We start from the raw sequence: 21,459 nt of genomic DNA on the forward strand, positions 1-21,459 counted from the left end.
GAAAAGGTGGCTAAACTAACGAAAAAGAAAGCTTCAAGCACCGAAGTTTCCAAACAACACAGCAGTAATGACTTTATGAACTTCTTCACTTATAAGATTGATAATATCAGGGAGAAAATTAAAACTATGCAACCGTCTACTACAGTATCGCATCAGGCAGTGCATTGTAGTCTCCCTGAGGGAAAATTTGATTCGTTTGTTGCTATAGAAGAGGTAGAATTTACTAAACTCGTTAAATCATCTAAATCTACAACATGTATGTTAGACCCTATACCGACTAAGCTACTGAAAGAAATACTTCCAGAGGTCATAGATCCTCTTCTTAATATCATTAATTCATCTTTGTCATTAGGATACGTACCAAAAACCTTTAAGCTGGCTATGATTAAACCGCTTGTTAAAAAAACGCAACTTGATCCTACAGAATTAGTCAATTACAGGCCGATCTCGAATCTACCTTTTCTGTCAAAGATATTAGAAAAAGCAGTGTCTTCACAACTGTGTTCCTTTCTTGAAAGAAATGATATCTGCAAGGATTTCCAGTCAGGATTTAGGCCGTACCATAGTACTGAGACTGCCCTCATTAGAGTCACAAATGATTTGCTCTTATCATCCGATCGTGGTTGTGTCTCTCTATTAATGTTACTCGATCTTAGTGCTGCATTTGACACCACTGACCACAACATTCTTTTAAATAGACTAGAAAACTATGTTGGCATTAGTGGAATTGCACTAGCATGGTTTAAATCATACTTATCTGACCGTTATCAGTTTGTAGCAGTAAATGAAGAGATGTCTCATCGATCACAAGTTCAGTATGGCATACCACAAGGCTCAGTACTAGGACCGCTGCTGTTCACTCTGTACATGCTACCCTTAGGAGATATCATTAGGAAGCATGGCATTAGCTTTCACTGTTATGCCGATGATACTCAGCTGTATATTTCTTCAAAACCTAACGAAACTTACCAATTCACTAAATTAACGGAATGCATTGCTGATATAAAAAATTGGATGACTCGTAATTTCCTACTTCTAAATTCTGAAAAAACAGAGATTCTAATTATTGGACAAAAAAACTTCCTCACATAATAATCTAGAATACTGTCTAATACTTGATGGCTGCTCTGTTAAGTCTTCGTCGTCGGTTAGGAACCTGGGTGTGCTCTTTGATACCAATCTTTCATTTGAAAGTCACGTGTCTAGCATCTGTAAAACTGCATTTTTCCATCTTAAAAATATATCTAAATTACGTCATATGCTCTCATTGACAAATGCGGAGCAGTTAGTTCATGCGTTCATGACCTCAAGGCTAGATTATTGTAATGCTCTACTGGGTGGTTGCCCTGCATGCTTAATAAACAAACTACAGCTGGTCCAGAACGCAGCAGCTCGAGTTCTTACCAGAACCAGGAAGTATGACCATATTAGCCCGGTTCTGTCAAAACTGCACTGGCTCCCTATTAAACATCGCATCAATTTTAAAATATTGCTGATCACTTACAAAGCACTAAATGGTTTAGCTCCGCAGTACTTGAGCGAGCTCTTAACGCATTATAGTCCTTCACGTCTATTGCGATCTCAAAATTCCGGCCAGTTGATAATACCTAGAATATCAAAGTCGACTGCTGGCGGTAGATCCTTTTCCTATTTAGCACCAAAACTCTGGAACAGTCTTCCTAAAATTGTCCGGGAAGCAGACACACTGTCAGTTCAAATCTAGACTAAAAACACATCTCTTTGACCTAGCATACACATAACACATTATAGACTTCTATAATTCAATGTTAGGCTGCATAGATTAGGTCAGCTGGAACTGGGAACACTTCCCATAAATCCTGATGTACTCGTTATATTATAAGAAGAATGGCATCTACGCTAATTTTAGTGTCTTTGTTTATCCCAAGGTTTTCCCACAGCCTGCCGGATCCAGGCCGTATCCAGATCTGATGAAGGACCTGCGCCTGGACCCGATGACAACGCAGTGCTGAAGTGCCAACTAGTATCTCCCTATGGAGGATCCCTTTACCACTCTACAGATAAAACATTGTCGGGAAACTCAATTCGCGTACCTACCCCGAATTGATAAAATAAAATAAAATTCTGTATCAAAAATTATAAGGAAACAACAGTACTTTGTTTAGGCTTGGTTTGTAGGGAATTCCAAACCTGCGTACATATATTCAAGCGCACATAACTACAGAACCAATTCTTAATGCGCATGTGAACGCCATCAGCGTTTCTCACAGGTTCACGTTTAAAGTCTGTGTAGAGAGAATGGTGTCGTCTTAGCGGCCACAAATTTAATAACAAATGATCGTTGCAATGGAAGCGAATCAATCAAAACTAACTTTAGCTGGAATATAACTTTATTAAAGAACCGCTATAAAGCCAAAACAATCTCTGTTACCTTAAATTATACGTTTATCTCTGTAAAGCTGATTTGAAACAATCTACATTGTTAAAAGCGCTATATAAATGAAGATGACTTGACTTGACTAAGATCGTTCCTCCATGTCCACTAAATTGCCTTCTCTGGCATGAGGGGGATCCCTGTGGTTGTTTTCTTCGGTCGGGTTTGAGGCTGCGTCAGTAGCACCACCATCTCGCCGTACCAGTGTAAAGGTGGACCTCCGCGGAAGAGAGCTGATAAAATCTTCGGCGGCCTGGGGGGAATCGAACATCTTCCTTTCGCCTTTATACTGCAGTTTTATCCACGCAGGATAGATGAGGAATGGCTCCAGGCCCATGCCCTTAGCCTTGTTCATGGTAGAACTAAAGCTCTTTCTCTTTGCTGTTGTCGCTGGACTGTAGTCGGGGAAGAACAGGATAGTGCCGGCTGTTGGCTCCGAAGCATGAGCGGGAGGCGTGAGCAGGTGGGCGGATGCGCGCACGCCATTGGCTGCGAACTTCACTGGATAAACTTGACGTGCCCCGTTCAGGATAGCCGATCTGTCTTGCCAACGGAGTAATCTGAAGATGAGGGTGCGTGGCTTGTTGGATTTAGCCTCTCCTCCATCATACACACGATGTGCCCGTTCAATGTCAATGTCTCAGCCCACCAATGAGGGGATCCACTTGGGAAGGTAGCCGATTGCATCCGAACCCTCCACTGCTTCTGGTAAGCCAACCAGCCTTACATTATTTCTTCGTCCCCTGTCCTCCAGGTCTGTCAACTTTGTGGTGAGCTGGTCTAGCTGTGTCTTTAGTTCGATAACCGATCGTCTGTCCTCTCGTGCAGCCGTCTGAACAGATTCCACTCGGTCTTGAGTCCGTTTAGTAGATTTGGCTACCTTCTCAAGTTCACTGCTGATCTCCTTCACAGTTTCATTAGTCTTTTGGATTTCTGTTCGCAAGTCACGTAGTGCTGGGACCAGAATAGAGTCCACAGCTTCCCTGACAGCGGAGGTTACGGCCATATCTAGACCACGTTGTTGTTCTTGGAGAGCTAGCTTTATGCCATTAGCAATAGCTGCATCGAGTTCTTCCTTGGAGATGGCAGAATCCTTGAATTTTTTCTTTATGGGCGATTGTTCATTTTCCCTTTTCCGTGCTTCTTTGCTTAGGGAAGGATTCATGATGAAATAGATGTCGAAGTATTTTAATTATGTTAAAGGATTATTGAAAAAATAAGACCATGCGAGCAGAGCCGAAAACTATGCTGGCATCGCTGTCGATGGGTCACATGATCCCTTCAGAGATATCTTCTTGAATCTTCCAGGTCACACCACAATTGTCTCCCATGAGATTCGGACCCCACCTGGTGTCACTGTCCGGCAGCGGCCCTATAGAGATCCAGCAGCCTGTCGACAAGCCATTGAGGACGAGGTCCAGAAGATGCTCCAGCTGGGGATCATAGAACCTTCTAACAGCCTGTGGTCCAGCCCGATTGTCTTAGTCCCGAAACCTGATGGCACCTTCCGCTTCTGTAATGATTTCAGGAAGCTGAATGACACCTCCTTGTTGACAGCTACCCCATGCCCCGAGTGTTCGAACTGGTTGACTGGCTAGAGAGGGTACATCTCCACTCTGGAGATACATCTCCACTCTGGATCTCACAAAGTGATATTGGCAGGTGCCCCTAAACTCAGATTCCAAGCAGAAGACTGCTTTCAACACCTCCTCAGGGCACTGACAATATCGGACCCTTCCTTTCAGCCTGCATAGGGCTCCCGCTACATTCCAGAGGTTGCTGGATGTGGTTCTGAGGCCCCACCGGCAGTATGCCACCACCTATTTGGATGATGTGGTCGTCCAATCAGAGAGCTGGGAGGACCATCTCACTCGGTTGAGGAATATGCTATCGGCACTGCGTCAGGCTGGACTCCCGAAAATGTCACCTGGGCCTCTCTGAAGCACGTTACCTGAAGTACCGAATTGGTCGGGGCCTCATCCTACCACAGGAAGACAAGGTAAAGGCAATCCATGAATGCCCCCGGCCCATGTCCAAGAAACAGGTACGTGCATTCTGGGATTAGCAGGGTATATCGCTGTTTTATACCAGGTTTTTCCTCTTTGGCCTCTCCCCTCACAGACCTGACAAAGAAAGGCCAGCCCGACAAGGTGCAGAGGAGGAGGCATTCCAAAACCTAAAAGCTAATTTGTCTTCCTCTCCAGTGCTTCATACCCCAGACTTCGCTCAACCCTTCACTCTCCAAACCGATGCCTCTGATACTGGGCTAGGAGCAGTCTTATCCCAGACTATCAATGGAGAAGAACACCCTGTGACATACATCAGTCGTAAGCTTACCCCTCCAGAGACCCGGTATGCTGCCGTCGAAAAAGAAGCACTGGCTATAAAGTGGGCTGTCCTTACTACGTCCTAGGGCGCTCCTTTACCCTAGTGACCGACCATGCACCCCTTCAATGGATGTCCAAAGCGAAGGATACCAACGCAAGGGTTACCAGATGGTTCCTTGCGCTCCAGGACTTCCACTTTAATGTAAAACACTGGGCCGGAATCTCTCACAGGAATGCTGATGGTCTGTCCAGGATGTTCTCGGGCTGGTCAGGTCTGTCAAGGGTCATTCCCACCCCCCCTCCACTAACTTGTGCCTGTACTTACAGGACGTCCAGCTCCACGGCGGACTACCATCGTTCCGTTCACTAACGTCTGTTTACCCTTTTCTCTTACAGAGAGTGATTAATGAGAAGGAACCTAGAAGCCTTGATAGAACTCTTTGCTGGCTGGAGTTTGCAGTCTTCATTCCACTTTCTCCAGCACTCTCACAACAGAAGCACAAGAGCACCAATACTCCTTCAATCCTCACTATTGCACAAGAAATAAAACACACCCTCTGGGTTTAACAACTTACATGTTTTCTCTCCTTTTTACCCAAGCCCGGCTACACTATTTAAAGAGCGCCTTAGTAATGTGCGCCTTTAGGCGGGTCCACAACGTGCGTACACTCTGCTTATTAAAAACACAGGAACGCACGTCCAGCAGCACAAAAACATGCCAAATATTTAAAATAAAAGGATTACAATGTAAAAGATTATTATTGTGTACATAAAGATATGGTGGAATCCGGCTTGTCCCGTAGATGATCTGCTTGCACATTTTTACCTCACGCACGAGCAGTTCTGTTTGTGCTCTGGAGACGACTTCGGTCTTTCCACTATCAAATTCCGTCATGTAAATAGTGAATCTGCCATGGTGCGAGCGCAACTGGCATTTAAAGGGAATGGGAGATGAGACTCTGATTGGTTTAACACACGTAAATCCCAAAACACACCCATTACTCATTAAGAGAATAGGGACAACCCTTTTAGACCATTTCCCATCGTTAAACTAGCAAAAGTGAAGTTACATTGAATTGGCTCTATCACTCTCTCTCCTCTCTCCACCTATAGCTGTTGTGTGGTGAGCGCACTGGCGCCGTTGTACTGTGGCTGCCGTCGCATCATCCAAGTGGATGCTGCACACTGGTGGTGGTTGAGGAGAGACCCCTGATATGATTGTAAAGCGCTTTGGGTGTACAGTAGTACATATGAAAGCGCTATATAAATGCCTCATTCTATTCTATTCTATTCTATTCTATTCTAAAAGTGGGTTCAGACATGCCCTAAGTGAACTTGCGCCCTGCGCTTTAGACCATGCGTTAAAATAGGGCCCATATATTAATCTGAAACACTGCATTAAAGGTGCTCTAGGCGATGTCGGGAGATGTAACTTGTTGACATTCGAATTGTTGTCAAACAAAACGGAGGCTAGCTAGACCCTCCCTCCTCCCTCCTCCCTCCTCCCTCCTCCCGTCTCCTCCCTCCTCCCCTCCCTTCCGGCATAAAGGAAAGTCAAAGTAGTCACTACCCCGATACTTCATTCAATGTGTAATGTCACCAAGTTAGATAAATGCTTTTATATATTGCAGAACAGAATGCAGAAAAAGAGAAACATTATCTTAAAATCGTTTCGCCACCTGAGGTTATAATTATAGCTCCCATACAAGGACGCAATAATAGCATGATAATGTTAGCTTCGCGTTTCCCAGTGAGCATAAACAACGGCGACGTCGTAAACAAATTTAGTCAAAGTTGTCAATAGCCTATAAATGAACATTCAAATTCATAACAAACAGTGGGTGAAAACAATCATTCACACAAATTGTCGTCCTACTGTGAATTTACAATAGAGATTGATCGCTAGCTGCTAGAAACATGCATTATGGTAGTATTCACCAAAGTTAACGCTGACTGCATAACGTTAGTTCTAGCTAATTACATCCTTGTGTTGGTTTGGCGAACATGAACGTCGGTTTAGAAAGAAAAATGGATTGACCTGTTCAGCAAAAACAGAGCAACTGAATGTCGGATTGGAAGCCCTTCTGCCGGCGGAGTTCTCGCCACCTTTCGAAGGTTTTTCCGATGTAAATTCGGTACTTCGCGCGTTCCTTATCCTTGTCCCTCTTCTTTGCAATTTGCTAACGTCGTCTCTTTGGTCGTGTGTCGGCCATAATTCAAACTTCCCTCTTCATGCTTCTCTCTCCCCCACACCCCCTTCATGTGTACGCGCACTACCCCCCAAACCCCACCCTCAAATACATCTTGTCGGTTATTGGCTGGAGCACTGTTTGTTGTGTTTCGTGGTGCGGGTGAGCCCAGTTTGTTTTTGTTGCCGTTTGTGGAGCCTGTGGTGTCTAGAGAGACCGCGTTTTTTTACAGTGTGTTCAGGGGACAGGCAGCTAGCGGATAGTGAGGAGATGTTTGCTGTATGTGACAAAAAATTTTTTGAAAAAACCTTTAATTAAAAAATATTTTGAAAAATTAGATTAATTTTTTCAATGGCAAAAATGACCCATAATTATTGCATAAATATTAATAAGTACCATCAAATCCTCTCAAAATTAAAAAAATATTATTGGGGGGAACTTTCATTTTCACCTTTCACCTTTTGACCGCAAAGATAACAAGTGTGACTCCCAAATGAGGAGCACCAGAGGTGTATTGATAACTGACATTGAAGTATACTTTAGTTCACATTAATTGCCTGTCCGTATATTGAGCAGTGCACATTTATTTTATTTTAAAGACACTAGAAGCAATTATGAAAGTACATATGAAGTCCCACTTAAGTTGTTCCAAAAAATAATCTTAATCTGTGATACATTTGAAATCGATTGCATTTAGTATGCATTAAGTTTGTCGAAAACATTACATTTAAAGGAACACTTCACCCATTTGCAATAAGCTTTGTATCGTTAGAAACCCAGTCATATTTTTTAATGTTCGTGCATTATTCCCTCATTTTCCCATGAGATGGGAGAAATACGGATTTCAGCGTTGCAGTTCCTGCTTATAATGATGTAAAAATCGTCATTTTGCATTATTTTAAGCAGGAAGTCCCATATCTTTGTAGAGGGGTTGAGACTACAAACACTTCCTCATTTTTCCAGGGGGTGGGACCCACTCATGCTACAGACCTATTACAGATCAGTGGGTGGGACTTCACTTGCAGAAACTAAAAGCAATATCTGCAATCTTGTTTGGAAGCTAAACTAACAGGCGCTGTGGAGCGTGGGAGTTGTTGTCTGTCTATCTATCTATCTATCTATCTATCTATCTATCTATCTATCTATCTATCTATCTATCTATCTATCTATCTATCTATCTATCTATCTATCTATCTATCTATCTATCTATCTATCTATCTATCTACTGTATCTATCTATCTATCTATCTATCTACAGTATCTGGCTTTTAAAACTACTAAACTTAAATTAAACTATTTCAAACTACTTAGTATAACTTAGGCTACGTTTACACGTAAACGATCTGAAGAGAAAACGCAAAAATTATCACTTTTTATTCTGCGTTTAGACGAGCGTTATGGGGGGGGGGAAATCTGCGTGCATACGGTGACGCAAAAGTGTGTGAAATTCAATGTAGTATGCAGTCCAGGCGGCTGGGTGGCAATGTGAAGCACTGATCGGTGCCTTCACTGTCTAGCAGACTTTAGCGTTTTTACCGTTTAGACGGAAACGCGACGGTGGAGCGTTTTTAAGATTTCCACTCTGGAGTGTGGTTTCACTTTTTTGCGTTTTTAAGCCCCAAAAACGCCGTCGCCGTCTAAACGAAAGGCACATCTGATAAAATATTTTTACGTTTTCACCCGCGAGCGTTCTCGTGTAAACAGGGCCTTAGTTGTTATTATTATTATGGGCCCTATCTTGCACCCAGCGCAATTGACTTTGTACACCGACGCATGTATAATTCCTATTTTGCACACAGCGCAAAGCGCGCTTTTCCCTCCACAGAAGCACGTCACTAAACTAGGGAATGAACTGGGCGGTTCAGCGCAAAAAAGGAGGCGTGTTCCGGCGCAAACGTTCCTTCATGCTATTTTGCAGGTTTAGAAAACAATTGCGCCACTAACCAGGAAAAAATAGTTTAAAGTCAGTGGCGTGTTGCGCATGTTAGTCATATGCTATTTTAAGGGCGCATGTTTGGCCATAATCAATGTAGCGTGTGCACAACGCGCATTCACTTTGATTCTCTCATCTACACAGAAGCAGCAGTTTTCATTTTTGCAAATCATACATTATTACGATAGATAGATAGATAGATAGATAGATAGATAGATAGATAGATAGATAGATAGATAGATAGATAGATAGATAGATAGATAGATAGATAGATAGATAGATAGATAGATAGATAGATAGATAGATAGATAGATAGATAGATAGATAGATAGATAGATAGATAGATAGACAATTTATTATAAAAGCATACATCTAGCTTACACATTTACCCAAATTATCATACGCCTTTTTAACCGAAGTTAATTTGGGTGGGTTTCTCCATCCCCAACGTCCCTGACGAGAGCGTTGCTCTCCTTGGCTGTAAACCGCTCCCCGCGTGCGCCTGGCACATCCGCCGTTATAATAGGAATCCGCTTTAGAACAAGCGCTCCTGCTCTTAAAGGGAATGTGAGATGACGCTCTGATTGGTTTATTTCACGTTACGCCCAAACCACACCTAAGAATAATGAAGCTACTTCAGACCAACCCATTTTAGATTTGCGCCTGGCGCAAGAGTCATTTATCCCGCCGGGAAAATAGCAACAGCGCCAAGACCCGCCCACAAAGTTACTTGCGCTTTGCGCTTTGACACTTGCGTTTCAGATCGTTAAAATAGGGCCCTATGTGTGTTTATGTTGTAAATGTGTATGTATAGTGTTATTAATGCTTTGACAATGTAAAGATTCCTTTCACCATGCCTATATAGCTATTTGAAACTTGAAATACAAACACAGTGTTTAACATACAGGAATCTTTCTCCATAAGCCACTGAGTGAAATGCGGGAAAGCTTCTTTCTGTTCTGTGCATCCTACACATTTGTTACTTCTCCCCCACTTCCTTCACTTTACTTAGTTTTCTCAAAATGGTTAGGGTACAACGGGGCTAAAGGCTCCACAGGGTAAAAGGTTCCTTTGATTTTTTTCTCCTCTAAACAACTAGATGACACAAAAACTTTCTAAAACATCCGCTTTAATGGCCATTGTGAATCATAGGAATTCTGGCTCTTTATAGGGAACCGGATCATTTGGCTCAGCTCAGTAATAAGAGCTGACTCTTTCAGCTCCAAAACGCCGCCTTCATTTAGTTCCACTTCTTTAATTTTTAATCCACATTTTGTAATTTTTGGCCTGTGATTGATAAATATATGCATATATTACACTTAAATTATTCAATGTAATTATATTAAACCTTAAATTTTACATTATGTTTGGTAAAAAAATAAAATTAAAATAAAAAACTTTAAAAATAAAGAATAAAAAAGGCTATTGAACATTTCATTTATATTGAACAATCCAAAATTAAACAATTCTAACCAAATCACACTTAAAACAGAACATATAACAAATAAGGTTGTTAAAAGTTGTTAGTAGACCCTGCTCAATATGATATTTTTACCTTACACATTTGACATTCTCAAGTCAAGTCTCAAGTCTTATTTATTTATATAGCCCTTTATGCTACGTTGTAGGCCAAAGGACTGAACATCCAAGAGATTGTAAAATAGAATAAGATAAAATAAAATAATAAAATACATAAAATACATGACATACAATGACAAAGTCAAGAATTAAAAGCCACAGAATAAAGATACGTTTTAAGACGCGATTTAAAAACCACAATTGAGGATGCAGACCTTACATCAGGAGGAAGTGCATTGTGGAATGCACTTCCTCCTGATGTAAGGTCTGCATCCTCAATTGTGGTTTTTAAATCGCGTCTTAAAACGTATCTTTATTCTGTGGCTTTTAATTCTGTCTAGGACCAATAACTGAAAAAGCTCGATCCCCTTTTGTTTTTAAGCGAGTTCTCGGTACAAACAATTGAAGACAATTGGAGTACCTTTGTGCTCTGCAAGAGTTCATACGCACCAAGTCCTTAATATATTTCGGGGCCAAATCATGCACAGCTTTATAAACGTACAACAAAACCTTGTACTGTATACGCTGTTTCACAGGGAGCCAATGCAGTCAACCTGATGATCGAACATAAGAGCACAATCAAAAATTACCCCTAAATTTCTTATTTTGGGTTTAACATATGTTTCCCAAGAGCCAAGAAGGCCCCCTAAGTCCCTGTCGTCATTGTTTGTCCCGAAAACCAAAACTTCCGATTTGCTGGCATTTAACTTCAGGCCGTTTTGCTCTAACCAGGCAATAACCTCCTGTAAACATAGTACCAAGGATTGATTAGTGCTAGGGACACCAGCACTGATCGGTAAATATACCTGAATGTCATCTGCATATAAATGGTATGAGATACCATGTTTCTTAAAAATTATGCCCAAGGGCAAAAGAAACAAAGAAAAAAGAATAGGGCCCAAAATTGAACCTTGTGGAACTCCACACTCCAAAATAAGTGACTTGGAGGAAAAATCCCCAACCCTAACAGAACATGAGCGTCCCTTTAGATATGAGGAGAACCAATTTAAAACCGTCCCTCTCAGCCCCACTACATGTTCCAACCGATCAATAAGAATAGTGTGATCGATTAAATCAAAAGCTGCACTCAGATCTAACATAATTAAAGCTCCTCTAGTCCCTGAGTCTGCAATGAGTAGCATGTCATTTGAAACTCGCAGTAAAGCAGATTCAGTACTGTGTCCTACTCTGAAACCAGACTGAAAAGCGTCTAGCAACTCATGATTGGCCAGATACGAACTTAACTGTGCTAAAACTACCTTTTCCAATACTTTGGAAATACAAGGCAGCTTAGAAATGGGCCGATAATTATTGAAATCCGAAGGATCAAGGTTAGGCTTTTTAAGAAGGGGCTGAATAACCGCCTGCTTAAAACTATGAGGAAAAATGCCTGTGTAAAGACTGCAATTGACAATAGCAGTAATACAAGACCCAGTATAATCAAACGTCTCGGACAACAAGTCAGAAGGCAAAACATCCCAACTTGCAGCGGGTCGTTTCAATTTGTCAACGATCAGTTTAATATCCTCAGTAGTAACCATATCAAATTGATCCAAATTATTAACACTTTTAAGAGTACCTCCTGTCAAGCCCTTCAAAGCACTAAAGCTAGCTCTGATTGTATTAACTTTTACTGAAAAAATATTCAAAAACTTTTCACAACATTCTGTAGATGATGGTAATGAAACAGTGTGAGAGTTCATATACCTATTAATAGATTGAAACAATGTTTTTGGTGAGTTTGAGTGCTGCAATATAATTTTTGAAAAGAAGGCTGATTTAGCCTCCTTCACAGCCTTCTGATATCCCTTGCGTGAATCTACTAAAATCTGCTGCGAGATCGTAAGTTTGTCCTTTTTCCAGGCCCGTTCTGCTCGCCTACACTGCTGTCTAAGTGTACGTGTATGATCATTCAACCAGGGCTGTAAATTGACTTTACTAGACCTAAGCTTATATGGGGCAACAGAATCTAAAATTCCAGAACACACCGAATTAAAGGCAGAGAGTAATTCTTCAGGGTCGGCCTCAGTAGATGCAGACTCCAGCCAGGATACTTCAAAAATTGAGTTAAAAGAATCACCAAACGCCTGTGGTGTAGACTGAGTAATTATACGTGAGCGTAAACCAGAAGGCTGATGCTCCGCCCGTACAAATTGCATATTTAAATTAAATGTGACAGGCATATGATCTGAAAGGCAGGCATCCATTACAACAACATCACAAACAGCTACACCTAAGGAGAACACAAGGTCCAGTGTATGTCCTTTCTCATGAGTGGGCCCAAGTACATGTTGTTTAAAATTAAACGAGTCCATTAGGTCTGAAAAAACCTTTACCAAAGGCTTCCCAGGGCAGCATATGTGAATATTAAAATCCCCAACAAGTAAAATATGATCAGACAATAATATCATGGTGGATAAAAACTCCGAAAATTCTTGAATGAACGCAGGAGAGTACTTTGGAGGTCGATAAACAACAATTGCCAAAACAGGCTTGTGAAACTCAAGCCTTAAGAGCTGAACCTCAAAACTCGAATAACATGTAGTCGATAAGCTGTGGCATTTATACTGCTGCTTACTAACAGTAGCTAAACCCCCGCCACGACCCATTTGCCTCGGGGTATTATTTAAGATATAGTCAGGTGGGCAAATATCCACACAGGGACTCCACTCATCCCCATTTATCCAAGTCTCAGTGATAAAAAGGAAATCCAAGGCATTGTGCAGTATAAAATCATTAAGTATAAAGGTCTTATTTAGAACCGAGCGCGCATTTAAAAGCGCCATCTGTAGCGTGTGCAAGACCGTGGGGGCTGCTGTGATAGCGCCCAACTTTACCGTCTTAGGACAGCTCAAGTTGCTCAGGCATACACCTCTTCGGTGTGATGAAATCTTCATATCATGGCGAAACCGCAGCACTGACAAACCTCCATCTGGATACACGGGCAGCAAGAAAGAACATCGCCAGCCCCAAAGATCTACAGCCCGATCCGTATTGCCAGCATCATCTACAAACTGCACCTCAACAGAAGACCCCCGCCGAAATCTCTGCCTCACATGAGCGCCCGCACGTCTCCCTCGTCGTCGCCGGCGCCGCTTACGCCTGCAGCACACACATCAAGTCGGAGAACGCCATAGATACGGCGGCAGTGTGTGATAAGGAAAAGCGCACTTGTTCACATTACTGATCGCCAAGTATACAACTTGAGATCGAATCTGCAGCAGGGTAGTGGAATCATAAATCCTCAGTGACTGACATGAATGAATTAAAACGTAGAAGAAAACATAAAACACAAACAAACTAAAAAACAGAGAGCACTGATCACTGCACTGATCGGCGCCATCTTGGAAAAGTCTGACTTTATGTTGTCTATGTTATTAAAATGAATCCAAATGCTACTTCATTTGAGTGTAACTCATCTTGTTTTCTGACCCGATATTTAGGATGATCTTTCGACCACACAAACTCCATTAATTATAATGGATAATTAAGTGATTAATTAAGTGATGATTGACCATTATTGAAGACGCCTGATGTTGACAAGCAGAATTTCTGAAGGAGAAAATTACTATTTTTAAGTCACCATTGTGGTCAACGTTGTTTGCTTTAGTTGGGCTCTTGACCCTTACATTTATAACTTTAGATTATAGAGTTATGATACCAGATGATCAAAAAGAAAAGATTAACAGGTGTTGTTGGTTATGTTTTGACATAATCATTATTTGGCCTGAATGACTCATTTAGAGCCTAATATCTGAGTTAGATTTACTTTATTGATTAAAGCAGCATGTGAAAGCAAACACAAAATGTGTTTGTAAAGCATAAGATTATCAACATTTTCAATGTAATCTAAAGGATTTCTTATAAGTTGTTCTGATAGAAAACTTTAACAAAAAAAGCCAAAGCCTGCTATTATTTATGACCGCCGCTAGCGTAGCTAGCGAAAGCGGTCATATAGGGATTGTCAAAGTTTTTTTTGTTTTTTTTTCCCATCACCTTACTGAATTTTTCGTCAACGATACCAGGGACACCGAAGCACCGGGGAACATGAAATTTGGTGGGCATGTAGCCCCACTAGACTTCTAAGGAAAAATTTCGTTTGGTCCCCGGGGGCCACTCCCCCCCCGCGCTGGGCCCCCCCAAACCCAAAAAAATGCAGTTTTTCCTAAATAACTACCTGAACCGTGGCACCGAGGATGAAGAAATTTTTATGGTATGTTGGTGTACTAGACTTTTACGGAAAAATTTCGTTCGGTCCCCGGGGGCCACTCCCTCCCCCCGCGCTGGGGCCCCGTAAATTTTTCGTCAACGATACCAGGGACACCGAAGCACCGGGGAACATGAAATTTGGTGGGCATGTAGCCCCACTAGACTTCTAAGGAAAAATTTCGTTTGGTCCCCGGGGGCCACTCCCCCCCCCGCGCTGGGCCCCCCCAAACCCCAAAAAATGCAGTTTTTCCTAAATAACTACCTGAACCGTGGCACCGAGGATGAAGAAATTTTTATGGTATGTTGGTCTACTAGACTTTTACGGAAAAATTTCATTTGGTCCCCGGGGGCCACTCCCCCCCCCCGCGCTGGGCCCCCCCAAACCCAAAAAAATGCAGTTTTTCCTAAATAACTACCTGAACCGTGGCACCGAGGATGAAGAAATTTTTATGGTATGTTGGTCTACTAGACTTTTACGGAAAAATTTCGTTTGGTCCCCGGGGGCCACTTCCCCCCCCGCGCTGGGGCCCCCGTAAATTTTTCGTCAACGATACCAGGGACACCGAAGCACCGGGGAACATGAAATTTGGTGGGCATGTAGCCCCACTAGACTTCTACGGAAAAATTTCGTTTGGTCCCCGGGGGCCACTCCCCCCCCGCGCTGGGCCCCCCCAAACCCCAAAAAATGCAGTTTTTCCTAAATAACTACCTGAACCGTGGCACCGAGGATGAAGAAATTTTTATGGTATGTTGGTCTACTAGACTTTTACGGAAAAATTTCATTTGGTCCCCGGGGGCCACTTCCCCCCCCGCGCTGGGGCCCCCGTAAATTTTTCGTCAACGATACCAGGGACACCGAAACACCGGGGAACATGAAATTTGGTGGGCATGTAGCCCCACTAGACTTCTACGGAAAAATTTCGTTTGGTCCCCGGGGGCCACTCCCCCCCCGCGCTGGGCCCCCCCAAACCCCAAAAAATGCAGTTTTTCCTAAATAACTACCTGAACCGTGGCACCGAGGATGAAGAAATTTTTATGGTATGTTGGTCTACTAGACTTTTACGGAAAAATTTCATTTGGTCCCCGGGGGCCACTTCCCCCCCCGCGCTGGGGCCCCCGTAAATTTTTCGTCAACGATACCAGGGACACCGAAACACCGGGGAACATGAAATTTGGTGGGCATGTAGCCCCACTAGACTTCTACGGAAAAATTTCGTTTGGTCCCCGGGGGCCACTCCCCCCTGCGGTGGGCCCCCCCAAACCCCAAAAAATGCAGTTTTTCCTAAATAACTACCTGAACCGTGGCACCGAGGATGAAGAAATTTTTATGGTATGTTGGTCTACTAGACTTTTACGGAAAAATTTCATTTGGTCCCCGGGGGCCACTTCCCCCCCCGTGCTGGGGCCCCCGTAAATTTTTCGTCAACGATACCAGGGACACCGAAGCACCGGGGAACATGAAATTTGGTGGGCATGTAGCCCCACTAGACTTCTAAGGAAAAATTTCGTTTGGTCCCCGGGGGCCACTCCCCCCCCGCGCTGGGCCCCCCCAAACCCAAAAAAATGCAGTTTTTCCTAAATAACTACCTGAACCGTGGCACCGAGGATGAAGAAATTTTTATGGTATGTTGGTCTACTAGACTTTTACGGAAAAATTTCGTTTGGTCCCCGGGGGCCACTTCCCCCCCCCCCCCCCCCCGCGCTGGGGCCCCCGTAAATTTTTCGCCAACGATACCAGGGACACCGAAGCACCGGGGAACATGAAATTTGGTGGGCATGTAGCCCCACTAGACTTCTACGGAAAAATTTCGTTTGGTCCCCGGGGGCCACTCCCCCCCCGTGCTGGGCCCCCCCAAACCCAAAAAAATGCAGTTTTTCCTAAATAACTACCTGAACCGTGGCACCGAGGATGAAGAAATTTTTATGGTATGTTGGTCTACTAGACTTTTACGGAAAAATTTCGTTTGGTCCCCGGGGGCCACTTCCCCCCCCCGCGCTGGGGCCCCCGTAAATTTTTCGTCAACGATACCAGGGACACCGAAGCACCGGGGAACATGAAATTTGATGGGCATGTAGCCCCACTAGACTTCTACGGAAAAATTTCGTTTGGTCCCCGGGGGCCACTCCCCCCCCGCGCTGGGCCCCCCCAAACCCAAAAAAATGCAGTTTTTCCTAAATAACTACCTGAACCGTGGCACCGAGGATGAAGAAATTTTTATGGTATGTTGGTCTACTAGACTTTTACGGAAAAATTTCATTTGGTCCCCGGGGGCCACTTCCCCCCCCGCGCTGGGGCCCCCGTAAATTTTTCGTCAACGATACCAGGGACACCGAAACACCGGGGAACATGAAATTTGGTGGGCATGTAGCCCCACTACACTTCTACGGAAAAATTTCGTTTGGTCCCCGGGGGCCACTCCCCCCCCCGCGCTGGGCCCCCCCAAACCCAAAAAAATGCAGTTTTTCATAAATAACTACCTGAACCGTGGCACCGAGGATGAAGAAATTTTTATGGTATGTTGCTCTTAAGGGCCCACATCAACCTAGCCCATAATCACTCATTTGTGATTTGCGCCCATCCCATAAAAAATGAAAATGCAATATTATTCTGCTTTAATCGCCCCTATCTTCAGTGGAGATGTTCAGAACTGCACCATATTTCATGTGTATGATTAACTTGACATCCTCTGGGGGTATCCTCTGCTAAGTTTCGTAGAATTTCATCCATGGGGGGGTATAAAATAAATTCATTTATGTGCACATTTAGTGACTGTACACTCATCGGCCTGTAGATGGTGCTGTTGAGCGAAGGGTTGCTGGTTTAGGATGATACTGTCACACACACACATGCAGGAATACAAACAAACGCAAGCATGCACACACACTGACATCCACACGCACAGACACACACCCATACACACACATACAAATCCACATGCACAGACACACACACACAAACACACACGCGCACACATGTACGCACACATACATACACGCACAGACACACACACACACACACACACACACACACAGACACACACATACACAAACACACACACATACACACACACACACACACACACACACACACACACACACAGACAGACATGCACATACACAAACACACACACACACACACACACACACACACACACACACACACACAGACAGACATGCACATACTACTACTTTTTTTAGGTATATACATAAACACGCAATACAGCCAAATTACTCCACGTCATTTATTTTTGTGGAAAGCCAGTGCAGGCCTGAGCGGCGGTCATATTTTGTACCGCGATGCGGTACATCTAGTTAAACACACAGACATCAAGAATCAGCCTGTGAATCTTAACAATGGTGACAATAATAAAGCATGTTGCAGTGCATTCTGGATGCCACCAATCAAAACTCATTAATGGCTCCCATCATGCATTGCGGAATGAATAAATTATGATCTGAATAGTAATTTCTTTTTCCTAATTGAATATTCTGTTTGTCACCATTGGTGAGATGCATACACTGATTTTTGATGTCTGTGTGTGCCTTTTTTTTATTTTTTTTTTATTTATTTTTTTTATCCTGGAATATATTGAACATTCTGTATCTTATGCTGTTGAACCACAGTAATCAATGCTGTAATCAACAATATAAATTTAAGTCAGAAATGAGGCTCTAAATGAGTGATACAGGTTAAATGATGATTATGTCAAAACATAACACCAGCTGATCACCCTTTCTCTTTGTTTATCTGGCAGTTATAAATCAATTACAGCAGCCAAACAAAATCTAATGTTAATAGTTTAAGGGTCAAGAGCACAAACTAAAGCAAATACTGACCACCATAATGGTGACTTAAAAGTTTAGATTTTCTCCTTCAGTGATTCTGCTTGTTAACATCAGATGTCTTCAATAATGGTCAATCATCACTCAATTAATCACTTAATTATCTCATTAACTTCAACACTGCTTCAGTGTTCATTTAACACTCATATTTTAACACTTTAACACTCTTGAGTGTGGAGTCAAATAAACTCCCAGGAGAGTTAACATTGGAGTTTTTGCTGTGTATGGACTACATGTGGCTGAGCAGTGTAGCGAAGGATAATCATAATGTTCTTTATCAATCAAGTTTATTTATATAGCGCTTTTCACAATACAGATTGCATCAAAGCAGCTTCACAGTATTAAATTAAAATAATACATCAATGTTTGTTTCTAGTGGAAAACGTCCACGTTTGGTAATGCTGATCAATAGTATTGTTTATTGATTAATTAAATTAAATATCCCCAAATATTCTGTCTAGTATTAATATACAAAAAAGGAAATCAGTTGGCTCTATGAGAGATAGTTTAATTTCCCACAAGGGTAAATGCAATAATACACATTTGCAATGAATGAATGAATGGGTTATGAATGGATCATGAATGTGTGTTCTTACCTTAATTTTCCGGGGAAGGTCAGGTTTCTTGATTTTTAAATACAGCAGACCTGATACTGTCATCCCATAGAAGATCCAGGCAGTAAAGCTAGAAAACAAATGGAAAAATGTCAGAAACATTTTTGGGCAAATTTTGCTAAAAAGAAATTCTGATTACCATGGCCCAAAATAAAAATTCTCCAATAAACTTCAGAAAATGCTTAAGTGCATGTGATCAGGAGCGTGTGATCACTGGTGTGGTGAACAGCACATTCCAGGGGACAGTTTATGGCCAGGCCCCTCTCTGTCCATAACAGTGGACAAAAGTTTGCTACATTTTGATTGGATCTTGGTGGACTAACAGAAAGAAACTGTCCAATGCCACAAATAAGTTGTGAGGATACCGCCTTTTCTAGTATCTTTGACAGAAAAGGTAGATTCGAGATCAGCCTGTAATTGACTAATTCTGTACGATCAACAGTGGTGGAATGTAAGGAAGTAAAAATACTTTGTTACTTTACTTAAGTACATTTTTCACGTAGCCTATCTGTACTTTACTTAAGTAGAATCAATAGGGCATACTTTTGACTTTTACTTCGTTACTTTTTGCAGCAATTATTATACTTTCTACTCCACTACATTACTACAACGTTTCGTTACATTTTCGGATCTGTTTTTCCCCTCGCCAAAACAGGGATTGAAAAAAAATCTCCATGTTTTCGGTGCTGACGCGTTCATGTAACATGTAGGCTAACTGTGGCGCTGCCAATAAAGCACCTAAAAGCTGTCACAAAGAACCGGCAAAAGTAATGATTATGAATATGTAAAATATAACAAGGAGACATTTTAATTGTTTATTAATAAACAAGTGTTTCCTGCTGTGTCAGTGTCAGCAGCAAGGATGAAGTTGACGAGGCTGACGCGCGATCTTTGCAGTGAACGCGCCAGAGAGAAATGCACATTTTCTGTTTGAGGTCTCTGTGAACGTTTTAATGCAGTATTTTAGTGCCGCTTTCAGAGCGCTCACGTGCGTAACGGAGAACTGACCCGTCCGTAACATTGTTTTTTCCTCATAAATGTGAACATTTTATGTTCTGTTGAGAGCCAACCCTTCTTCATCCGGTGGGTAGCCTATATTACTTTTGGTTTGCGCAGTGAAATTCACAAAATTACTAAAAAAATATTTTGCCACCTAAAAGTTAAAGGTTTTTTTTGTGTCATGTCCGTTACGGATTTATATTTCCCTCATATTAAATATAAAACGCATGTGTCTGTAGTAGACTAATATTTTTCTAATGTCTGGACTTCTTTATTAAGGGAGTATGGGGAGTATGGATATATAAATCCAACTGGTTTTCAATTGGTATTAAATGCATTTTCTGAGAATTTACATTTCAAGTTTTTACTGCAATTGTCACGTTCATAACGCTGGGATTGCCCAATTTTAAAGAATTTATCCAGGTCTACGTATTGTATAATGTTAACTTCAAATAAGGGGTGTGTCGCGATTCTGCCTTCTCACACTCACACCGCGACACAGGTTCGTGGATCCGAGTGTCGCGATTTCGGTTTCATATTGCATATTGTTACAGCCCTAATTATTAGAATATAGACATTAAGATAATAAATTGTTACGCAAGTACTTTTACTTTTAATACTTAAAGTACATTTAAAATCAGGTACTTTTTACTTTTTACTTAAGTAAGGTTTTCATTGTGGTTCTTTTACTTTTACTAAAGTAAATATGTCTCTGGTTATTTGTACTTTTACTCAAGTACTGAGATTCAGTATTCCTCCACCACTGACGATCAAGTTGCGTTTTTTTAACAAGTGGTTTAATCATAGCCAGCTTAAAAGTTTTTGGAAAGTATCCTAATGACAAAGATGAATTAATGATGTTAAGAAAAGCATCTATGACCTCTGGAAGCATCTCTTTCAGTAGCTTAGTCGGTATAGGGTCTAACATACATGTTGTCGATTTAGATGATTTAACGAGTTTAACAAATTCTTCCTCTTCTATAGCAATGAATGAATCAAATTTTTCCTTAGGGACACTACAATGCACTGCCTGATGCGATACTGTAGTAGACGGTTGCATAGTTATAATTTTCTCCCTGATATAAGTCATTACTGCTGTGCTGCTTGGAAACTTCTGGGCTTGAAGCTTTATTTTTCGATAGTTTAGCCACTGTTTCAAATAAATACCTAGGGTTTTGTTTATTTTCTTCTAATTGGGTTGAAAAATAAGCAGATCTAGCAGCTTTTAAAGCCTCTCTGTAAGCAATCAAGCTCTCTTTCCATGAAATGCGAAATAGCTCTAGTTATGTTTTCTTCCAGTTGCGCTCCATTTTTCTGGCTGCTCTCTTAAGGGCCAGAGTGTGCTCGTTGTAACA

General features: G+C 42.0%; 1 protein-coding gene across 1 annotated transcript in view; it reads right to left on the reverse strand.

Moving 5' to 3' along the window:
* LOC308707773 (b(0,+)-type amino acid transporter 1) overlaps positions 1–21,459 on the reverse strand; it is a gene marked incomplete at both ends in the record, with an annotated part of 84,144 nt that overhangs the window by 33,559 nt on the left and 29,126 nt on the right. Inside the window, 1 exon segment of the mRNA XM_081394431.1 lies at positions 19,088–19,175. Coding sequence (XP_081250557.1) covers positions 19,088–19,175 — 88 coding nt within the window.

Source organism: Scardinius erythrophthalmus, assembly GCF_964197995.2.
Source record: "Scardinius erythrophthalmus genome assembly, chromosome: 19".
Lineage (NCBI taxonomy): Eukaryota > Metazoa > Chordata > Actinopteri > Cypriniformes > Leuciscidae > Scardinius > Scardinius erythrophthalmus.